Raw genomic sequence first — 20384 nt, 5'->3', positions numbered from 1 at the left:
AGCTCTGAGCTCTCCATATATGCACTGCCTATATTATCAGCAGCACCCCACTGTTAGATGCATGATAGATTCTTATCAACACTTAACGAATGAATGAGCTTGCTAGTTTGTTGACCGGCAATTATTTATAATTATTATATGAAACACCAAGTTATGCCTTTCCTGATACTTCTTAAAATCTACATATATTGCTCTTTGTACCTAGTTTTATAAGTACTTTCATGTAAATCCTCTCTTGAGATCTTGGGCAATTTAGTTAGTTTCTTCAAACATTATGGCAATAGCAGTACAAATGCCCTCGCTTCAACTCCCAACCCCCCACTATTTCTAAATGATCCCTAGGTTAACTTTAATTCTAGGTGTTCTCTTAATTCATGAGTTTACAGTAATTCATGATTTTTATTTCTTGTAGAAGGGAACTGAGACTAGGCTTCAGGATGTGTACTCAAAGTCAACCAGAGAGCAAGTTAGGACTAAATCACAGGACACTTGAATTGCAGCTCTCTTACCTTTCCACTTCAACATAGCCTTTTCTCTCTCGAATATGCAAACATTGTCTCTGAGAAATTGTTTGGTTTTAAATTTGTTAAATGCATATAACATAAAATTTGCATCTTAACCATGTTGAAGTGTACAGATCAGTGGTATTAAATACATTCAGAGGTGTGAACCTATACCTCTAAAACATAGAGTGCTGTAAACCAACATTACTTCAATAAAAATAATTTAATTAAAAATGTATTCACTTTGTTGTCCTGCCATCACCACCATCCATCCTTAGAACTCTGCAAAACTGAAACTTAGTACTCATTAAAAACTAACTCCCCATCCTCCCTCCCTTGTCCCTGAAAACCACTTTTTTACTTTCTTTTTTTAATTGATAAAGACGTTATATGACCTTTCATATAATCAGATACCTCAAATCACAGTTAAAGTGGTATTTGAAATTTTGATTGATTAAAAAAATTCTGTCACTAAATACTGTCTTTTCCAGATTTCACCATTTTACAATATATTCCAAAGTTAGGCCAACATGAAATATCCTCTCCTGTTTCCCTTCTGCTGAACTAGCAGGCCTAAATGTGTTTTTTCCCTTTAAATTTATTTATTTTAAAGATTTACTTTATTTATTTATGCATACATGAACTGGGGTCTAGGCCAGAGGTACTGGGGTTGAGAGGATACCAGAGAGCAGAGGATACCAGAGGGAGCAGAACAGACAAATTGACTGAAATACACTGCTGAGGGGAGCAGTGGGTGAAACAGGAGAGGTCTTCTGGGCCATGTGGGTTATCTCCCTGGCCCAAAGTCAAACTGGTGCTGCAGTAGCTGGCAATAGCTTGATCGTGCTGAGACTTAACCCTTTGGGCCACCAGGGAGTCCCCGTCTTTTGAATTAAACAAGGGGATAAGACGCAGCACTATGAATCAGTCCACAGTTACTGAAGCACTACTTCGATCCAGGGAGATGACCCACATGGCGCAGCAGACTTCTCCTGTCTATCCCGCTGCTCCCCTCAGCAGTGTATTTCAGTAGATCTGCCTGTTCTGTTCCTCCCTCTGTCTGTGGTGAATCCTCTCACTCTCCTCTGCATCCCCGCTCTCCTCTGCAACTCTGGCCTGCACCCCAGCTCTTGTATGCATAAATAAATAAATCTTAAAAATTAAACTATAAAATCAATACTGGAAAAGAGATAAAGGGTTAAAAAGACTCTTGTCTCCTATTGAGGGCGTAAGACAGTAGGCATGCTTGTGTTAGAATGTGCTTTGTGTTTGTCTTGTTACAGTTATCTGACAGTATCATGGGTTTTCCCTCCCAGTACTCCAAAATTACTAACTTCTAAAGAAAATGTAAGATTTATTAGAAACGAGGATTTTAAGATAATTTATTTCCCAAACTTGTCTGATAAAAATCACCTGAGTCAGGGAGATAATCTTGTTAAAGTACAGATGACAAGGCCTTTCTCTACATTCTGCCAGACTGGATTCAGGCCCTAAATCCATTCCAAGTGTGGGAAACATAGTTTTATATACATTGATTACTGTTTTGGTAACAATCTGCACCTTCATCTTATTTCTTAGATTCATTAATTTTTTCAAAGAAAACCAGTACACACACACATACACAATTTCTTGTGCTTCTTTACGTGTATTACACCATGATTAATATCATTTTCCCCAGTAGCAGAAACATTATTTCTTCTGTATTTCCTTTATTTTTATTTTTCAGTTTTTTATCAGATGTTGCTGTTTAATTAGTTCCCAGTTTTAATGCCAGCATCAGTGCTGCAAGAGCTCAGGGTTTGTACTGAGCTAGATCTGGGTTCAATCCTGATTGCTTCTTGTCACATGTGTTCATGTTCAAGTTGTGAGACCTCCTTGAGCTTCAGTTTTCAGGATGGTAACACAGAACATTGCTTAGAATTGCTGAGGATTCAGTGAGAGAATGCCTTCTGTGCTCTCAAGGCATTGCCTGTTCCATAGGCTTATCAATGTATGTGAGTCCTTGTTACTTTGTTATTGTTATATAAGGCTCCCAATGGATAGCATTGCCAGAAACTGAAAAGAAGGACACATGAGTGCATAAGAAGGGAGAATTTGGAACTGAAAAGCAGTAACTTTGACTTCTTGGTATTTTATTATATATCCCTGTATGTTTCCCCTCTGTTCCTAGTTCCCAAATTGTTTTCAGCAGAGAAAAAAATTTTGGAAGCCTCAAAAGGGTGTGTGTTTGTTTAGGTTGTAGAGGAACTATGCCACTGTATCGTGTGCCATGTGATTTTTGATAAAGATTTTGAATACTGATTGGAAGCCACAATCAGGCTTTGTCTGTAGAAATTAGTGAAAATAAAAAGAAGAAACCCAAAGTGGAGTATGTCTTCTAGAATTTGAAACAATATTAATGTTCCATAAAAAGAAGATTTTATATATAAGGTGAAATGAAGTTTTTAATGCACGTAAAATCCTTTTGTATATGGAAAATAGCTGAAGATTTTTTTCCCCCAAAGTTGGCTTTTTTTTTTTTTAATATCTCAATATGTCAGTAATTCTGAACAATGCCCATGATTAAACACGTTTTTCAAGAAAAAAAGTGTGGGTCTGTGTTCAAAGCAAAATTCTTTAGCTACTGTTCAGTTGCTTACTGTTAGTAAGCTTCATGTCAGCACATCTTAGTTACATGGCCTTTAGTCAACATTTTATTCACTTGAAAGTTAATTTGGAGAACTTCCAGTTACACCAATAATCGATGATCACCAAAATCAATGAGCCCAACAAACAGCATTTTCTTGTCTTGAGAATAAGTTCATCAAATTTAAACAACATTCAGGTTCTCTTCAGGTATTGTCTCCTACATTTGTGGAGCTACATTCTGAAGTTTAGGCAAAGATAGCACTGTGATTGTAAAGACAAAGTTGCAGAACTTGACTTTCTTCAGTTCTGATATTATTCTGTGATACTAACTTGGAGTTTTGAATTGTGTTTAAAATTTTTTAATTTTTTTTTTTATTAATGATGTACCATTATTTTATATTCTTATTTGTTTTTTTCATAGTATAGGATTTTGCCACTCAGATGTGGTCACCATAGTTTCCCTTCACCAAAACACCCCTAGTTGTTCACCATAGTACATTGTAACTGGAGTTTTAACAGTTCCATTAATCCAATAAGACTATGAAAAAGGAAGGAAGGCAGACAGGTCACAGCACAAATCTCTTCTGTGAGCACCAGACAAATAGAGGAAAAGCAGAATGGAGGCTTAAAAAATGACCAAATGGTTAGGAGATGAGCTAGGTGAGGAATAAAATTGTGCAGACTTTGAGGCTATTACTTTTCTGTTGTGTTTTAAATATTTTTCTTTTTCATGTTTTGCTTTATTAATCTGCAGTCTTTTAGGGAACTTTTTGTTCCATTAGCAATAAATTTCATGATAAAAAAGGTAACTTATCCAAACCAATGTATTATAAAGCCGCTTTTGTGCTGAAATATCTATGTCATTCTGATGGAAGTTTTATTCTCTTAGTCAAAAGTTTGATTCTTCAATGACTTTATTCATTCTCTCTGGGATTACTCAGTGTTTACTTTCTTTGCTAATGGCAGGGTTCTCATAACAACATGCCATTTCTTGTTAGGAGATTTGGCAAACTCAGAAAGGCTGGTTTTCATTTCTTCAAAATGTGTGAACTCTATCGAAGGAAAAGAATTTTTTGAATTTTAGATATTTGTTTTTGTCTAGACTGTTATATATACCTCTGAAGTTGGCAGATGCTTTAAACTGCTTCTCTGTGAATAAAATGTTATTTTTAGGAGTATGTCACTTCTATTGCCGGTAAACTTATTATTCCTATAATAAATGTAGGCTCACTTTTAAGTGACCAATTGTAGCATGTAAGAAACATTGGAGAAATTTCCCAATTTTTTTCCTGGTAAGGAAAAAAGGTAATTTACACTTCAAAGTGCTATGAAGCTATAGATTTCTTTGGAGGTCTTGTTGCACAGCAACAAGATTAATGATATATTTTCAGAGCTTCTCATGTAAACACCCAAGTAGTATTAAAATAATACGCATTTCACTTCTCCTGTACTGTCTCTGAGCCTTCCTATTCTTTCTGCTGTTGCCCAAATGATTATTTTGAACAAACCAGAATGCCTGTAGGAGGTTCTTTTAGAAATCCTTTCCTTAGAAGTTGATAAACAGGTTCTTACTCAATGATTTTAGGGGTGGATACCACTCCTTTTTGAAGGCTTTATTATTCCCACGTTTGTTGCTGCATACTTTTAATGCTTTGTTTTTGAGATGAAAGTTTCCTCATTGGTTTAAGGAAGTTAAGTTCCCAGCCAACATATTTTGTTACTTTTTATAAGGGAGTACACAGTCCGGCATTCCAGGGACCACTAATGAGATGGGTCATCCCATTAGGCCACTGCACAAAGCCTAGGTGTTTAGTCAGCCTTACCAGCTGGGTTTGTAGAACGACAGTCTGATGTTCACACAGCGATGAAGTTGTATTCTGAAGCATTTCTGAGAACATATGTCATTAAGTCACCCATAGCTGAATTTGGGGATTCTTGTCTTATACAGATGAGACTAACTTCAAAGTATCCCTATGGTGTAGAGTGTCATTAAATCTCACAAATTAGAAAGAGATGAAGGTCTGGTGGAAGTGAGGGAGGAGAGGAAGCATGCACACACCCACATGCTGTGGAGATATTTACTAGTGCTGATTTTAGTTACTCACTTATGACTCATTACTAACTAATCAATTTACTTAACCATGGTATCTATAGATACTTATTTAGTGTCTACTAAGTTTGTCATTCTTTATCTCAGTAGAAGAATAAAATACTTAAGTTTATTCACATATAGTTCTTGCTGTCTTGGAATGACCAGTTGGGAAGAAACAAGTTGTGCATGCACTTTAAACAGTGAATTGATAGGTAAAGAAATATATCATTTTTCTAAGTTCTAAATTGACAGACACAGTATGAAGATTTCCAGGAACAGAAAGAGAGAGAAATGAGGGCTGAGAAGATTAGTGAGGACTCTGTGCAGGAGATAGAACTTGATCTTTTCTCTGCAAGGGTGAGTGGGATTATAGAGGACAACATGTGACAGGAAAGTGCATCCTGGATGGGGATGCCAGGGGTAATTGAATTAAGCATAAGTTTTTGTGTTTGGAGAGAAATATTGACAGGGTGCTAGTTGGATTGGAAGGATACTTTTGGAATAGTGGATCTTAAATAGGTTGAATGGAACAGATGTTCATGTATATTCTGATTATAAAGAATTTGTAGACTTCGTTGAATTACAAATGTTCAAGTTATATGTATCGAATTTGCAGATGTTGATGCTTCTTCTTCTTCTTCTTCTTCTTCTTCTTCTTTCTTCTTTCTTCTTTCTTCTTTCTTCTTTCTTCTTTCTTCTTTCTTCTTCTTCTTATTATTATTTTATCTCTTCTTTCACCAGTAACATACTGTCGAGGTTACCATAGCTTATAATAAGTCTTTAAGTTGGGTAGCAAGTCCTCCAAACTTTGTTTTTCCTTTTCAATATGGTTTTGGCTATTCTGAGTCATTTGTTTCTCCATGTGAACTTTAGATGCAATTGATCAGTATTCATAAAATAACCTGCTGGGGGTTTGATTGGAATCACATTGAATCTGTTGTGCAAACTAGAAAGAACTAACATCTGGACAATATTGAGTCTTCCTATTATGAATATGGAATATCTGTCCTTTCAGTCTTATTTGATTTTGAGTTTTTTCTCATTTTTTAAATTTTTGTTTTCTTAAAAGTAAAGACATATAGAGTTTAAAAGTAGGAAAAATAGTCAATATCAGTATCACCAAAACCAAACCTAAGCCCTAAACTACATTTGCTTTTGACACACAATTTGTGTGAGATGTAAGCCATGCTAAAACTGACGAAAACCTCTGTATTTCAACACATTCTTGCAGAAATTGTTATATAAATAGATGCACATGTAAATATGTTGATATGACATGTGAGAAAAGTTAATTAATACAATAATTTTTTTTCTAGGCCGGACCTGATAGACATGAATACTGTTGCTGTTCAAAGCAACCTTGCAAATTTAGAGCACGCTTTTTATGTAGCAGAAAAAATTGGTGTCATAAGACTTCTGGATCCTGAAGGTAGGTTGTTTTTTGTTTAGGTGTAAACTGGCATGAAAGTCTGACCAAATGTAATCTATCAACATTTCAAAATGATTTATGTTGTTGTTTTTTAGATGTTGATGTCTCCTCACCTGATGAAAAATCAGTAATAACTTATGTATCATCTCTCTATGATGCGTTTCCCAAAATCCCTGAAGGTGGTGAAGGAATTGGTGCAAATGTGAGCATTGACTTTTTCCATATTAGAAATTGCTGATTCATTTATGACTCATTAACTGAATTGTTTGATAATCTCTTTATAATTTTCAAATATCAAATATTTGTAAATGAATTTGAATTAATATGCTATTTAATAAACTGACACTGTGTGGATTTTATTGGCACCATTCCACCATCAAAATCAAAGTATAACAAAAAAAACAAAGTATAACTCAAAAAAAATTTGTTCTGTGTTATAAGTAAGCTGCTTAAAGTTACATGTCACTTTTTAGTTTATTTTTTTATACAAGATCAAGGGTACAGGTCAGAGGTCCGGGAGGGTGAGAGGATTCACCAGAGACAGAGCAGGGAGCAGAACAGGTAGATTGACTGAAATACACTAAGGGGAGCAGTGGGCAGAAAGGAGAGAGCTGCTGTACCATATATGGGTTAGCTTCCTGGCCAGGAATCAAACTTAGGCCATAGTGGCCATAGCCCCGAGACTTAACCCCTTGGCCACCAGGGAGGTCTCCTTATTTTGTTAATAATTACTGTAAATCACTGAATTTTGGAGATTTTCATTTAAACTTGCTGCTGTTTTACACTTCTCTATTAGATGTGTAAGTACAGAACACCTCACTTTTGAGTTTATTAACTTATATGATCCCATAGCTAAGTTGGCCCCTTATTGTTTTTCTGACTTACAAGTAAAACCCAGAAGAACATTATTTGATTTTGCCAAATTAGCAGAATTCTTTGTAAGCAGGATGGGGTCTTAGATACTCTTTATTAATCTACTCTTTCCTAAACATTTGTGTAATTCATTCAATCCTGCATTTTGTAGTGGTCATACTAATAAGTGCTTGTGTGTTTCTGGAAGAGATTAGAAACCCTGTATGTGTTAGCACTTGGGGATGATAGACCCTCACTCTGGGCTTCTCCTCCTTGTAGAAACTGTTACCCCTCTATTTTGCTTTAAAGATTTGGGAGCTCATCCTGGTGAGCCCTCTCTCATGGGCTCTTCCTTCACCTAGGTGTGCCTGTGTTGTTGTTTTTAGACTTATTCCATTCTCTTCTTCTCTTTCTCAAAGGCTTTATCATCTTTTGATCCCTGAGAGACTTGTTCCCACTCCTCTACACTCCTCTAGTATAATACTTAAACACCAAAAATGATTTGGTGTTCTGTGTCACTTCATAATGGTTTCTGTTGCCTTTCCTTGCCTTATCTTCTCACTACCTCCTCCATATTTCTGACTCTTACCTCTTCACACCAGGGTAGCTTGCTTATGATTTTCCATCTTCATTATTTTTCTCTTCTCATCAACAAAGCACAAAATTAGCTTGCAACATTCAGTGGCTATAGATGTCTTGCAAGGTTAAATCCAATCTAGATATTCTGACTTTCACAATTCTTCATACATTAATTTTTGCATGCCTACATCTTTAAGTTATAATTTCCCAACATGAACCGTTTGCTGCTGGCCAGCTCATTTTTATTGCAGTGTCCTGACTCACTTTTCCTTTTGCTTAACTATTTACGTTAGGACTTCTGCTTACCCATCTAGACAGTAACTCCTTCATAAGGGTGTTATGTCTTAAGTATTATGTTTTTATTATAACACTTAACACAGTGATTTGAATATAATAAGCATTTGTCAAGTACTTAATTGAACTTAGCAGTTGATAACTTTTCAGTTTCCTTCATTTTAAAAAGTTTTGCTTAGTGAGTACTTGAATAATCCCATCATATATTTTCTGTAATTTTCACTCTTAATCTAATTTCTTACACAATGTATAGCTCTTTTGAGTGTCTTGTATACATGGGACTTAGATCTAAAAAGGTTGGTAAAAGCGGCTGCTAATCTATCTGGCAAATACCCTAGATTGATTGTAGAGTTTTTTCCTGTTTTGCTTGGATGAAGCCTCAGAAGCCTTCTCAACACAGTGTTCCAGGCAGCCACTATCTCTGATCAAAATTGGCAGTCATTAGATTAGTCTTAGTGGTCAATGTTTGAGTATGTTCTGAAAGCTTATTTATGTGGAAAGGATTGGGGGTAGATGGAATATAAGAAGCATTTAGCTTGGCTTCCCTGTCAAACTTAAATACATGAAAATTCAGAGAATGGCTTCTGACTAGATAGTGCTAGATAGGAATATTAATATATACAAACATCTGCCTTTTCTGTCATTTTATTATTGTAGGATGTTGAAGTCAAATGGATTGAATACCAGAATATGGTGAACTACCTCATCCAGTGGATTAGACACCATGTGACCACAATGTCTGAGAGAACATTTCCTAATAATCCTGTAGAACTAAAGGTCTGTGGCACTGTAGAAGTTAAGTAGGATTGAGTTGATTATTAAACATGTAAAAAATGCTATAGTAGTTCCATTATTTCTGAAATTCAAGAAAAATGCTTTTGGCAAGACACTAATAAGTAGACAATTTTTATTTATTTCCCTAATATATAGAGAAAGAGGAGATAAATAATAATTAAAACAATGACAACAACACCTTGAAGACATGTATAGTTACTTAGCTTTGACTTGTTGGGCATTTTAAGGTTTAATTTGAGAGTCTCTGGAACTGACATTGCCATATTATCTCTGGTGAATGGGAAGAACTTGGAGCTCAGCAGATGTCTGGGGTAGGAGGTCTGGGAAGCCTGCATGGTGGTTGGGAGTGTGTCTGCAGTCATATCCTGTTTAAAAAAAAATCACAGAGACTTCTTTTGTGTAATAAGAGGTACATACTATATTTTGCCATGAATTAAAAATACACAGTTGACTTCTAGTATAGATGAACTGATGGTTTAGTAATATATTTACCATTACCTAAAAACTTAGGTTCAACTCAGTGAGGCAGAAACATTATAGACATATAAAATGTATACTGGATATACAGACTTATTGAAATGTAAGTTGTTTTATTTTGTGTATTTGGATTTTTAATAGCAAAGAAGTCTCATTTCAAGAAGATGATAATCTGATTAATAACAACAAAGTATAACTCCTTGAATTATAGACTTTGTTTTCATGATCAAACTGGAATGTCAAAAACTGTAATAACCCAGGGTGGGTGCTATTAAAGTTATTCATTGTGTTCATGCATCAGTACAGAACATTGGTGGAACAGCTCTTATTCACGTTGCCACAGGGAGTTTGTCCTTGGCACACAGTTCCTTGGCATGTGTTGATATGATGCTTTTTAAATATTCTAAAGTTGTTTGTGTGGTATCTCCTTCTGTGGATAAAACCTTTCAAGGGCAAGAAAGCTTTCCCCCTCCTATCACCATTATCTACCACAAATTGTAATGCATAATGGCTCATAGTGCTTATTTACTGATGGACATCCTGAAACATTATATTTTGAGTTCAAAACAGTTTTCAGGTTTCAAATTCAACTTATTTCCAAATGGACTACTGTTGTTCAGACACTTAGATAAATTTGTACAGGCTTCTGATTAATGCAGATTCTTTAAGTTACAGAGGAAAATTGACTGCACAGATTACTTGACTACACAGATAGGACGTAATACAAGAAATAAAATATAACATGTAGAAATTAATACATTTTTTAGCTAGCATAACATTGAAAAGAATCATTCAGAAATGTTTTTGAAGATTTACAGGGACTTGTTTTAAAGCAGCATAATTTAAGATGAAATAATTAGTGTCACTTATTAAATGTGGAGGTATTTTATGTACATAATTTTATTAAGACCCCTTTAAATAAATATAATAAATGTTTTTAGAGATTCATAAATTAATAGCTACAAATTAGATAATAATTTAATTATATGGGTGAAACTTTTACAATAATAACAACCAGTATCATCTAACTTTGTTCAAGGATCTGTTTAACTTGGCCATTGGGACACTGTAACTAAATTTTACCCCTAAAATTTAGAATCCATTTTCAAGGATAGATTCAGAAACTATAAGAAAACGTTTTCCCCCTTTATTAGAATGGTATCAGTTTATTTTCTTAAAAACTAAAATTCAGCAGTTGCAATGTATGTTATTCAAAGGATGGTATTCTCTTGTTTGGATCGAAGAGCTTTTTAGTGGAGTCAGTACACACTGCTGTGAATTATTATTCTCCAGATCCATGGGTGGCATATGTTCAATCCTGGCTCACTTCAATAAAAACCATCATCAAATCTTATATAACCTCGTCACCAACTGGCTGAGAATTGGTAGTGTCCTGGAGTGTCAATTTTATAAAGGAATTCCACTGAATGCATATGACACAGTAACACAGCAATGTAGCATTAGAAGTATGTGATAATAGAAATAGGTCTTTGAAGTGTGAGCCTTAATTTTTTTCCCTTTTGTTTTAGGCACTTTATAATCAGTATTTACAGTTTAAAGAAACAGAAATTCCACCAAAGGAGACAGAAAAATCCAAAATTAAACGCCTGTATAAATTATTAGAGGTAAACAGTAATTTCCTTTGTATTGTCAAGTATAATCTTTTATTGTAAACATATTTACCTTATTAAAATTTTTTTTTTTTGCTTTCTCAAGATTTGGATAGAATTTGGACGCATCAAACTCCTTCAAGGTTATCATCCAAATGATATTGAAAAAGAGTGGGGGAAACTCATCATTGCCATGCTTGAAAGGGAGAAGGCACTTCGCCCAGAAGTAGAAAGGTAGGCCAAAGATGTTTTTTGCCATGGATATCATGTGGGCAAGAGGGGATATTTTTGTTTATATGGAAAGAATTTAGTTGTGGAGCAAGGTAAATCTAAGACCAGCATTTGCTTTTCCCATTTACTTGACTGTATAACCTTAGATAAGTCATTTAGTCTTTCTGATCCCACATTTTCTTATCTAGAAACTCTTTCAAGAGGTTTGAGGAGTGAATCAGAGAAGTAATTTTCATAAAAACTGGGTTGGTGTATGCAAATGGTTATAATGTTAAAACCAATTAAAACCCATGAGAATTTCTCAGACTGGTCCTTAAATCACCATGGCCTGGATCTGGAAGCTTGGACATAGGTCAACAGTGAATTTATTCTGGTTTTTTTTTTTTTTTTTTTTGGTTATCTTTTTGGCTATAACTCTTTCCATAGGACAGTGGAACCAGACAGAATATAGTCTATTTCCATTTAAAGGATGTTGAGATGGCTTTTAGAAAACACTAGTAGATGTGGGTTTAAATTCTTTTTCTGCCTTATTTCTGTGAATGCATTTATCCCATGAAATCATCACTGACACTTTATGTCTCTCCTACTAACCCCACTCGCTCAGGAAGGTACAGCTTAATATATAGACAATGTATAGTCCTTTACTCACTGCCTGACTCATAGTGCCTGGGAATTGGAATCCCTCTTCCTCACTAGCTGTGAGCTCCGCAGAGGCTGGGCCTGACAGTGTAAGGGCAGTGTGGTCAGGTACACCTCTAAGGACTTCTCATGCCACACCTTCCCTGCTCTGCAGTTCAGCCAAAGCTACACTGGCTGTCTCAGAAGCTCTGATGTACCAGGGTGCCATCCTCCTCCATACTCAGGACCTTAGCACTGTCTGTTCCTTTGGCATGGGAGTCACCTTCCTCCTTCCCATCTCTCTTTACTGCTAATCGTTCTCAGCTTTGGCATTCCTGTTACTTCCTCAAGAAACTTTCCATTGTCTCCTGGGTACTTTAGATGTGTTGGTTATAACTCTCATTAAGTTCCTTTGTAGTATTCATCTTGGGTGTAATTTATTTTTGTGATTGTTTGATGAAGGACATTGATTAATGCAAGTTCTTCTTTTTGCTGTCCCTTGTGTTGCCAACAGAAGGCAACATAGAGGCCTCCCTGGTGGCACAAGTGGTTAAGCATCAGCACTATGAGGCTGTCCATAGCTACTGTAGCACAAGTTCGATCCCTGGCCAGGGAGATGACCCACGTGGTGTAGCAGACCTCTCCTGACTCTCCTGCTGCTCCCCTCCGCAGTGCATTTTCAGTAGATCAATAGATCTGCCTGTTCCTGCTCCCCACTCTGTCTTTGGTGAATCATCTCACCCCGGCACCTCTGGCCTACATCCCAGCTCTTGTACACGTAAATACATATTTTTTTAAAAAAGAAGGCAACATAATGCCTGGTACATTTAGAGGTTTGTTTTTCTTTTTTGGCTTAAGCTGTTACCTCTGTGTACTCATATTCTCTGATCCACATATAACTTCAACACTTGAAATATAAAATAATGTGTGGAAAATATGAGAGCAAGTCTAACTTGTCAGTGCTTTATTAAATTGCTGATTATGTGCTTATTAAAGCATAATACTATATTTATATAATAGGTACATTAGAACATGTTTGAAATACCCAGGACAGACCTACTAAGGAGGTAATAATTCTGGGTGATTAAAATGAGGTACTAAGCTAGTTATCTGAAATAATGTGAAAGTACACCAGAAAAAAGCATACTGAGTAGATTTTTAGTTTAGTTTTGTAGCTGGATTTTAATATATGTTAATTAAAGAATGTAGTGGTTGAGAGTTCAAGGTCCAGGAGCTAGTCAATCCTGGATTAGATTATTAGATCAATTTCAAGCCATGTAATCTTGAGATAAGTTCATTAATCTCTCTAAACTTCAGTTTCCACATTTATAAACAGGATGTATTAGTTCCTATAATATTTGATGGTTTGTGTATGAAATTATATATGTAAAAGATGAGTTAATATCCTGGCATATAGTAATTGTACAGTGAATTTTATTTTTTTATTTTTTAAAGATTTTTATTTATTTATGCATATAAGAGCTGGGTGTAGGCCAGAGGTTCAGGGGGTGAGAGGATTCACCAGAGACAGAATAGGGAGCAGAACATGCGGATCTAACTGAAATACACTGCTGAGGGGGCAGTGGGTGAGACAGGAGAGGTCTGCTGTGCCATGTGGGTTAGGAGGCCCCTGTTTAGTGAATTTTAGGTGGTTATTATTATTTTGTGCTTTTCAGTTTACTAACTAATGTGACCTGGCCCTCTCAAATTTCTCCTTTCTTGTCTTCTGAAAAGAAAAATACTCACCTTTAGCCTGGAGAAACAGCGGTTTGGCTTTGTAGTTTTGGGGGTAGGAAAATTTTTAGGAGCTTGGTTGCATAGATGCCTTTATTTTTCTTGATGTAACAAGTTTTTTTTTGCCTTAAGATATTAATTGCAAATAATAGTTATGTGACCTGGGAGTGTGTAAAAGACAAATGAGAAAGAACCAATGTTCTTTTGCCATGTAGTAACCTATAGAAAAGAAAACAAGCACAGACAAATTAAATTTTCAAACATTGCATCTATTCTATTTAACACTTTATTAGAAATATAAAGTGACTAGTAATATTAGCAGTAACATTATTGAGAGCATGTCATGTAAGGAAAGGTAAATGGATAGTTTTCCAGTTAATTTCACCTAATAAACAAAGACAGGTGGTTACTGGAAATGTCCTTTGCTTTTTATCAAAAACTCCTTTATTCATTTGCATTTATGCACCAGTTTTTACTTCTGTGCCATTCATCCTAGACCTGAGCCTTTTTAAAGGGCCCTTTACAAAGTCAGGCTGTGGTTGAATATTTTTTGCTTTTAGCCCATGATTGGTATTGCTAGAATAACTTTTACTCATTGTACCTATGCTTCAGTGAGGCATTTTGAATTGTTTTTCAGGTGGTTGAGATCGGATGACTCTTGGTAAAAATATTTGGCAAATCATTTTCAGTGACGCCCAATCAGTCTGCCTTGTCCATACTTGTAGGGTTTTAATGCAGACTTACAAAAGGCAAACCTCAGCTGGCAAACACATGACTTTAGGCAAGATTCTTTAGAATAGTTATCAGCATATTATTTGCTGTGTGTTGAATATGCATGTTGGAGCATATTTAAGGAGGCATTAAAGCTGTAACATTCAGCTGCCACTTTTCACTCTTAGAAATAGAACTTGTACAAATCTACTGTTTAGTCTACTTTTAATGGTCAAAAAAGAATATCATTTTAGGAATAAAAATGCATAGTAGTAGTTATAGTTACCGCAGCAGTGATTCTGTGTTTAGTAACACTACCAGCACGCGAACCAGTCTTGATTCAACTGAAAATTTTCTCTCGGTTAATTGTCCAACCTTGATCAACTCCTGCATTAGCTTTGGCAATGAATCCTTTGATGGGCACAGGTATTGAATCAATGGTGTGGAATTGTGTTTTACTTTTGGTGGGCAGTATTTTTCAGGGATCATGAACTATGTGACTTCAAAGGGAAAAGCTTTCTTTTGTTTTCTCCCTTCCTTTAGGTTGGAAATGTTGCAGCAGATTGCCAGCCGAGTTCAGAGGGACAGTGTCATCTGTGAAGACAAACTGATACTTGCCCGAAATGCTCTCCAGTCTGTAAGTTAATTTTAAGAGCATTGAGACTGTGGTGGAAGGGTCCGTGTGTTTGGATGCACTGAAGCTATTGTATAATGTTTGGCCTTTCTTGTTAGTTGTTGACTGGATATCAAATACTGGAACTTTGAGTTTGCTCAAAAGTATGATTATTGTCTGCTGTCTTGAGGGACAATGAGCAAAGGGAAAACATATTTTTGAACCAAAAGGAAAAACAGAAAATTCAAATAGCCTGCTGTTTTAATATCTATAGTTTTTTATTTGACTAGTATCGAAACTTGTTTCACAGAACTAATATTGAGGTGGTTTTTTTTTTACTATAGGATTCTAAAAGATTAGAATCAGGGGTGCAGTTTCAGAATGAAGCAGAAATCGCCGGGTATATACTTGAATGTGAGACCCTTTTACGCCAGCATGTAATTGATGTACAGATTCTTATTGATGGAAAATATTATCAGGCAGATAAATTGGTACAGAGGTAAGTACACTATTTATTCATATCATGCTCTTTTGTAGATAACTGTCTCATTGTCACTCATTGACAGGAATGTAGAGTTTGACATATTATTTACTCTTTTTGGTAAAAAAAAAAGTGCGTCACATCAATCCTGGTGTATTTTGATGTTTTAAGTAGGTATTTGTTCTTCAGAGATAAGTAATAGAAAAATATTTGTGATACATATAATTTTAATATTGTAGAAACTAATGTACTTACAGTTAAAATATTCATGTATGACTTTTAAAAAAGGAAAATACAAAGAGTATCTTTTACTTCAATTTTCTGGTTTTCTCTTTATTCTGTTATGAAGATGCTCATAACAAAATGTTGAAGATCTAAATATATGTATATAAAATATGTGAATATGGGAAGTGGTCTTGAGGGGTAGGAAGGGAACCTTTTGTGTTGCGTCGGGCACACCACACTGACAAAGACACAGGAGTCATGGAGCCTGTGCTATATAATGCAGGATGCTGCTGAAGAGCAAGATTCTGGCTGTTTTTATTGATAGAATAATCATACAGCATCAGCTACGTGTGTTAGGAGGACAAAGAGAAAAGGATGGGTGAAACTAAGGAATGTTATCTAGCGCTTAGGGGGACATGAGGCTGCTGACCATATTATCAGCTTGATGACCAAGTGTTGTAATCGAAACTAGACCCCAGACCCCCGGCCATGGTCCTAATCTTATCAACAAGGCATTCCACTGATCAGCTTCTGGGGTCCCTTGTCATACATCAGTCCTTGGCCCCCCGGCATTCCCAGTCATACCTCCTGATGCATAGCTTTCCCAGAGTGATCAAGCTTTCTGCTCTTGATTGATATGAAAGGCACCTTGTAAGGTTTGGCTCCTATGGCTGATTGATCGGTTCTGAAGGGCAGTTTTGACCTTGTATAGGAATGCAGAGCTGCAGGTAACCATAATGGCAGCCGAACAGGCCGCTAAAGTTTAGCAGACCCACACTTTTGGATTATATACTTTCTGTCTGTTTCTCTATAAATCAATCCATCAATCAATTATCTATCTATCTATTGGATAATCATAAAACAAAAAATGTTAATGATATTTCACCCAGTAACTCCACCTTTAGGGATATATAGTATTCTAAAAATAAAAACATATATAAATAAATAGACAAAAAAGTTTTTGTACATGTCAGAAGTATTTTATAGTAACAAAAACTTGGGAAGTATCCTAAATGTCAAATAATAGAATAATCACATTATAATGTAAAATTTTGTTCTTTGTGATACTTTAAAGTGCACTTAAGTATAATATGCAGTGAAAAAAGGAATGCAAATTTCATCAATATGATTACAATGATTTTTTAAGAGAAAAACTTTTTTTTGAGCAGCTCAGATTTAAAGAGAAGTTGAATGGAAAGTACAGAAAGTTCCTATACATCCTGTTACCTCACCTATTATTAACATCATGGTTTAGTGAAATGCATTTGTTGCAGTTGATGAGTCAGTACCCATACATTATTGTGAGCTAAAGTCCATTGTTTGTATTAGGCTTCACTCTGTAAAAAAGCCTTTCATATTATAACTTACCCTTTTAATGTTCTTTTTAGGGTTGCAAAACTGCGTGATGAAATTATGGCCTTAAGGAATGAATGTTCTTCAGTGTACTGCAAAGGACGCATGCTGACAACGGAACAGACAAAGCTCATGATATCAGGAATTACTCAAAGTTTAAACTCAGGATTTGCACAGACCTTAAACCCCAATCTGAACTCAGGGCTAACCCAGAGTTTAACGCCTTCCCTGACCCCTTCTAGTGTGACATCAGGTCTGTCATCAGGTCTGACTTCCCGCCTAACTCCATCTGTCACTCCAGCTTACACACCTGGTTTCCCATCGGGATTAGTTCCAAATTTTTGTTCAGGAGTAGAGACAAATTCATTGCAAACTCTGAAGTTGATGCAGATCCGAAAGCCCCTTCTAAAATCTTCTCTATTGGATCAAAACTTAACAGAAGAGGAAGTCAACATGAAATTTGTTCAGGACCTTTTAAACTGGGTCGATGAGATGCAGGTAAAGAAAAACATGTACTTTTCTCAAGTTTCAGGCTTTCTTGCTCTCTGGTTCTTTTTAAAACCTAGTGTCTTTCTGTTTGAAGGTACAGCTGGACCATACTGAATGGGGATCGGATTTGCCAAGTGTTGAAAGCCATTTAGAAAATCATAAAAATGTTCACCGAGCCATTGAAGAATTTGAAACTAGCCTTAAAGAAGCTAAGATCAGTGAGGTATATGAATTTTTAAATCTGTATGCATTACATTTAGTTAACTATTGTTTTGTTCCTTACATAATGACCCAGTAGCAAATAATAGATTGAGGCGGAGTCAAAAGTCCTTAAGGTTCCTAATCTTGATATCTTTTTATTCCATTTTATAGATCCAAATGACAGCACCTCTTAAACTCACTTATGCAGAGAAGTTGCACAGATTAGAGAGTCTGTATGCAAAACTCTTGGTAAGGGTCTTTTTTCCCCTTCTGTTTCTCTTATCTCTATTTGCAAATCATGATTCTTATAATGATTATTCTTATAAAGAACACATCCAGGAATCAGGAACGGCACCTTGATACACTCCACAATTTTGTGACTCGTGCAACTACTGAGCTTATTTGGTTGAATGAAAAAGAAGAGGAGGAAGTTGCTTATGACTGGAGTGAAAGAAATACCAATGTAGCTCGGAAAAAAGATTACCATGCTGTAAGTGCCTTTGTGACAGTTCTTGAGCTGTATTTCAGGTTCTGCTCTTTTTATTTACTTATTTTTTAAAACATTTATTTTTTTATTTATGCATACAAGAACTGGAGTGTACGCCAGAAATGTGTGTTGGGATGTGGGGGGCGGGGGTTTGAAAGGATTCACCAGAAACAGAGTTGGGAGCAGAACAGGTGGATTGACTGAAATAACTTTCTGAGGGGCACAGCAGGTGAGACAGGAGAGGTCTACTGTGCCATGTGGGTCAGCCAGGAATCAAACTTGTGCTGCAGTGGCTGCTAATAGCTTCATAATGCTGAGACTTAACCCCTTGCACCACCAGGGAGATGGTGCAAGGTTCTGCTCTTTTTAAACATACTTCTTTATTCTTTCTTAAATTAGGAATTAATGAGAGAACTTGATCAAAAGGAAGAAAATATTAAAGCAGTTCAGGAAATAGCAGAGCAGCTACTTCTGGAAAACCACCCCGCCAGATTAACTATTGAGGTAAGTCTAACAGTTACAGTTGAACACTGACATTTAATTATTACCCTTCAGATTCTTTTATTGCTAATATATTGAAATATACAAACTATCAAATTTTTGCTACAGCCCGAGGCAATGATGTTGCTGGCAAATCACACTGATTCTTACCTTCGCTTCTCTTGCTTTCTTTCAATGTGCCACCTATTCATAATTCATACTTTACATCTCTGTGGCCAGAGATGTATTAAAGAAAAATGTTAAGGACTTTCACTTTACAAACTTTGGTATTTTAATTCTTCTTTATTGTATAGTGCTACACAAGTGAGAGTAACCTTGCTAAATCTCATTTATCTACTGAAATGGAGGAAATTATGTCCAATCTGTAGAATTGTAGTGAGAATAAGAAGAATAATGTACTCCTATGACTTGGTACAGTTACTGATATATATAGCATGTTCCCATAGAATATTACTTTTATTTAATTTAATAATTGTATTCATGATGGTTTTGTGAGGTGTATGAAATAATGTCCTAGCAAGGCCTCATGGGATGCAGTGTATATTTCATATCCAGAAAAGGAAAATTGATGTGGGATTTACCAAATTGCCCATGAAGTGGTGTTGGTGGTGTTAATGGTTGAGGTGTGTTTCCTTTTTAGGCCTGATGCACACTAGTTAGAATTAGAGACTTTCTAAATGTGAATGGGGTTTATGTAAGAGATTGAGGAACATCAAACATCAATATAGACATGGTATACTGCTAGAGGAAAATAAAGCTATGCTTAAAATGTAACAAGCTTCAAACTGTCATAGCTGAAGAAAGGAACCTGATAATCTTAGTTAAAATAAGCCATTTTGATACAAAAGACTAGTAAAATTCTAGATCTCATTGAGAGTTTAGGAAATGTTATTTTTGACCATCTTTCGTATAAATACATGGTTTTGCATTCACATAAAATGCCACATAAAAGGGCAAGTTGGACAAAGAAGAGTAAGGGAGAGGAAATTAGTATAATGAAGGATCTGAATATACTTTCAAATGAGGATAAGCTATTATAAAAGTATTCTTTAGGGTAGGGAGATGAAAGCTGTTAGGAAATATGATTATGGATTTAGAATTTTGATTAGAATGGAAAATGTGAATGTGAACCTGAAATACAGAAATGTTAATCTAATTAACCAAAAAGTATCTTGAGGAATAAAATTAAGTAAGAGTTACCGTTATGATTCTATCTAGTGAATGTGGGTATGTGGATAATAGTTTTCAACACAATTTTATATTTTATATGAAAAGAGAAATTAATAGCTAACGATGCACCATGGTAAGTCTTTTGTAGTCACTTTACTCAGTATGATCATGCTGTAACACCGGATTTCCTATTTACATTGTAAATTACATTAAAGTCTTATTGAGAAGAGCTCAGCAGAAATTAGTTTTTACAAAAGAAAGAAAAAAAAAAGAAAAATGCCAAGCTTACTTAAGATATTCATTAAAGCATC

General features: G+C 35.6%; 1 protein-coding gene across 18 annotated transcripts in view; it reads left to right on the top strand.

The window, feature by feature from the left end:
* Positions 1–20384, top strand: part of DST (dystonin) — a 415236-nt gene that overhangs the window by 243085 nt on the left and 151767 nt on the right. For 16 of the 18 annotated variants that reach the window (XM_037519891.1, XM_054698893.1, XM_037519898.1 and 13 more), the window contains 12 exons: positions 6540–6652; positions 6748–6854; positions 9035–9154; positions 11179–11274; positions 11366–11493; positions 15097–15190; positions 15511–15665; positions 17261–17723; positions 17809–17937; positions 18087–18164; positions 18244–18405; positions 18802–18906. In XM_037519891.1, coding sequence (XP_037375788.1) covers positions 6540–6652; positions 6748–6854; positions 9035–9154; positions 11179–11274; positions 11366–11493; positions 15097–15190; positions 15511–15665; positions 17261–17723; positions 17809–17937; positions 18087–18164; positions 18244–18405; positions 18802–18906 — 1750 coding nt within the window. Of the gene's footprint in view, positions 1–6539; positions 6653–6747; positions 6855–9034; positions 9155–11178; positions 11275–11365; positions 11494–14727; positions 14980–15096; positions 15191–15510; positions 15666–17260; positions 17724–17808; positions 17938–18086; positions 18165–18243; positions 18406–18801; positions 18907–20384 lie in introns of those variants that run through there. The other 2 variants (XM_037519901.2, XM_037519900.1) reach the window with 2 other exon arrangements.

This window comes from Talpa occidentalis, unplaced genomic scaffold, assembly GCF_014898055.3.
Source record: "Talpa occidentalis isolate TD23 unplaced genomic scaffold, MPIMG_talOcc4v2.1 talOcc4.2, whole genome shotgun sequence".
NCBI lineage: Eukaryota > Metazoa > Chordata > Mammalia > Eulipotyphla > Talpidae > Talpa > Talpa occidentalis.
Note: the sequence above shows the minus strand (reverse complement) of the source record. Positions and strands in the feature narration are given on the sequence as shown.